This window comes from Zingiber officinale, chromosome 9A (assembly GCF_018446385.1).
Source record: "Zingiber officinale cultivar Zhangliang chromosome 9A, Zo_v1.1, whole genome shotgun sequence".
In the NCBI taxonomy this organism is placed as follows: Eukaryota; Viridiplantae; Streptophyta; class Magnoliopsida; order Zingiberales; family Zingiberaceae; genus Zingiber; species Zingiber officinale.
In genome coordinates this window covers 9,377,464-9,381,030 of record NC_056002.1, presented here as the reverse complement: position 1 = coordinate 9,381,030, position 3,567 = coordinate 9,377,464, and the positions used below count along the sequence as shown (strand labels likewise).

Sequence of the window (3,567 nt, the reverse complement as noted above, 5' to 3'; positions counted from 1 at the left end):
TAATGATATGGCACCTAGCAAATGAAAAAAAAAACTCTCTTTAATTTTAATATTTTCATTGAAAATGCCCTAGGCCCACTTGTAATCAGAAAGGAGTTGGCATAAATTGTCCTTTTCCATTAAAAAAATTGCACAAGATTTTAAAAATAATTTGTGGAGCTTATTGTTCGCACTTGCACAATGTGCAAAATAATTCTTTAAGTATATAATAAATCAATTTGTTTTTAAAGTGCAAAATATCATTTGTTGGAAAACCCAATTTATTCCGCCGTCCTCGGCTAAAGCTGAAATTGAAATACTAGCAATTAACTTTTATCGAAGCAAATTAAACGCCTCTCCATTGTGTGTCGTTTTCTGTTCCTGATCCGATCCGCCCGCCCTACAGCCCTACAGCCCTACAGCCCTACTCTACAGGCACGGCGGCAGCCGCCTTCTGTAGCTTTGTCACCGTGAAGCCGTCGTCGGCGCAGACGAACTCGTCGTAGCGGAGGAAGATGTTCGCCAGCAGCAGACACGCCGTCTCCACCACATAGTCCTTTGCGGCGCATTGTTTGTTCTCCGCCGTCGGCGCCCCTGTCTGCGGCCCGTTCGACCAGAATAGGTACTTGAGCATCTCCTTCCCTGCGGCGCCTTTGAACCGCTCCGGCGAGAATGTCTCTGGGTCCTCGAACACCTCCGGATCCCGCATCACCAGCGGCTGGTACCCGCACAGTAGCTCGCCCTTGCGCACCTGGAACGCCGCGTCGTGTGATCTCAGTGTGAAGTCGTCCCTCGCACGCCCGTACTGCAGTGGCACCGGCGGGTTCAGACGTAGCGTCTCGTACACCGTTGCCCGCACTAGCTCCATCTCCCGCACCGCCTCGAAACCTGGTCTCGCCTCCCCTGGCCTCCCCTGCATCACCCTCCTCACCTCCTCCCGCAGCCGCTCCCGCAGCCCTGTCTTGTCGGTTCCGACGGTGGTTAGCAGCGCCGGCAGGAAGATGGAGAAGCCACCGAAGGCGTTGAACCCCAGCACGAATAGGATGTTGTTGATGGCATCCTTCTTGTCGATGCCAAACTCTGTTTCCGCGCGTAGCACCACCTCCTCCCCGTGCTTCTCCACGAACTCGTAGAGCTTGCGGTAGACGCCGCTGATGAAGAAGGAGGGGTAGGGGATGGAGTGGAGCAGGATCTCTTGCAGCGGTTGCGGGAAGTTTGGGACGGCGGTGACGGGCATCAGCTGTAGAGCAAGCCACGTATCGAGCATGGCGAAACCGTTGGATCCGATCTCAGGCGACGCTGATGGATCGGCACCGACGATGCTCCGGCAGAGGAAGTTGAAGATGCACTGTTGGACGGGGACGAGGCCGGAGGCGGATCCGCCCTTGGCGATCTCGCGCTCAAGGGTATCAAACATGATGTCGAAGTTCGAGTGGAAGGAAGAGGCCCAAGTGGCGGCGCTCCGCTTGAGGATGTCGAGGCAGAAGCTCTTGACCCTGGCGTGATCAGGCTCAGAGGGGTCGAGGTAGACGACGACGCGGGTGTCGCCGGTGAAGCTAATGCTAGGCATATAGTCGCCGACGAGAACATTGCGCTTGTCGACGAGGGATCGGTCGAAGAGGACGGAGAAGGAGGAGCAGTCGAGCACGGCCACTACTCGAGGATCGACGCCGACAAAGAAGGGGAAGGTGGGCGGCATGTTGGTACGGAACACCGTGCTTTTGTGCGACGCCACGCGGCTCCGGAAGTAGGTCTCTGGGCCTTGGAACCAGAAGTAATCCAGCCGATCCTTCAGAGGGCCCAACACCGGCAGGCCGTAGCTCCCCGGAATTGTCTTCGTCGGCACCGGCGGCGCCGCCGACGACATAGCAGATGCCCACATTATAACTACTAATTTGCCTTTTTCTTCTTCTCCCTCTTCCTCCTGCGTCGGAATCGGCTACCGACGCTGCTTATTTGGATCCAACTAAACGAATCATTGTGATTTTGACTGAAGATAAGGTTTTGGATGGCCTGCGACCACGCTGTGTAAACCAACGGAAAGATGAGGGGGCATGCCCATCCGACGGCCATTATGAAGAGTATGGTGCATTCCTTTGATCTTGGAGAGATATTTAAATTCATTCACGTGTTTGGCATTGCAGCTAAATGATTTCTTTTTTTCAATCTCCATTAATTATGTGGTCGATCCCAAGGACGTAAGCATACATCACGGCAGCTAGAGTCAATGGCTTCTTCAGATGAAAGGCAAACTTTTGGACCGGCATAAGTAATTTTTAATTTTCTCCTAATTTGTACATCAAATTCTGTTTTTTTTTCTTTTTTCAAAATGGTTCAGATCATCTTTTATGAAACATCGATTTATACCTTTGATTTTCATCCCTCCAATGTTTAAAATTTTGATTTTGATAATTATGAATTGTAAGTATAAGAAGAATTTTTTAAAAATTAAAATAAAATAATTATTCCATAGTCTTGGTTTCTCTTTTATAGTCTATAAATCATTGATATATCACTCCTAAAAATTTACTATCTTTCTCTTTATATAATTGAGGTTAAAGAGGAAGATTAAGTTTACAAGGAAATGCTCAATAAGATATATCTAATCTCTATATTAATTATTAGCTTTTGAGAGTTCACATTCCTCCCCTTTAGATGACTTTCAAATCCTTCAAACTTTACTTGTTGGTCTACTAATTTATCGTCTAATTGACGACTAGATACACCATCAGTCCATTTGTTTTTTGATTACCTCAATCTGAGTTTGCTAATGACTACTTGAGTCGATTAAATTCCACCATCAGTTTAAAAACTGCTCCACTATATTCTTTAGGTGATTTGGTCGTTGCAACACAATTTTATCAACTCAATTAGTACCACATATAAATTAACTATATTTGAGATTGACTTAATCATAAATAAAATTATTTTATTCACTGACTAATTTGATTGAATTGACTCCGTAGTGAATTTAGCTCACCATTCAATTAGACTTAGCTACAAAAATCAATTGAAACTTTGATTACGATCATCCTTAAGTACTAAGTCTCACCTAAGTTGAGAAGTGTTCTCTTCTAATAATATATGTATATATCTTTTAACTCTCATAGCTCACATATGAAAGCTTATCTTCCGCAACTTGACCCCACTATCAAAGTCATTATCTGTTAGGTTACACGTCTCTCAAATACATTGAACCCTAAACCCTCAATTTGTTTCACGTGTCATCTTTTACATTCACCATTATAGTTTGTCTTTTTCGTCAATGTTGCATCTCAATTATCTTCATTTGTATGCTCTTTCATATGGCTTATACCGTCCTTGAGAGTTTCCTTTTTATTTTATTTATTTTTGTAGTTTTAATACTCAATCTCGAATAAATCTTATCATGAATTTTCATATATTATAGTAAAAAGATAATTATACTCATTCTAGATATTCTACCGTCCGTCTTTATATTATATAAAGAGAGGTCAATCATAAAATCTGTTGGATCGAAAGCGCTAGAGGGGGGATGAATAGTGCTCGTGGCTTTCACTCTGTCGTTTTTGGAAATCGTTCGTGTAAACGCAGCGGAAAAGAAAGGAA

At 44.8% G+C, this 3,567-nt stretch overlaps 1 protein-coding gene across 1 annotated transcript; it reads right to left on the bottom strand.

Annotated features, from left to right (window-relative positions):
* Positions 1 to 242: 242 nt before the first annotated feature.
* On the bottom strand, positions 243 to 1,941 carry LOC122020424 (fatty acid hydroperoxide lyase, chloroplastic-like). Its single transcript, XM_042578346.1, has one exon. The coding sequence runs from the start codon at positions 1,859 to 1,861 to the stop codon at positions 404 to 406; it is 1,458 nt and encodes a 485-aa protein (XP_042434280.1). The 5' UTR covers positions 1,862 to 1,941; the 3' UTR covers positions 243 to 403.
* Between the last annotated feature and the right edge of the window lie 1,626 nt (positions 1,942 to 3,567).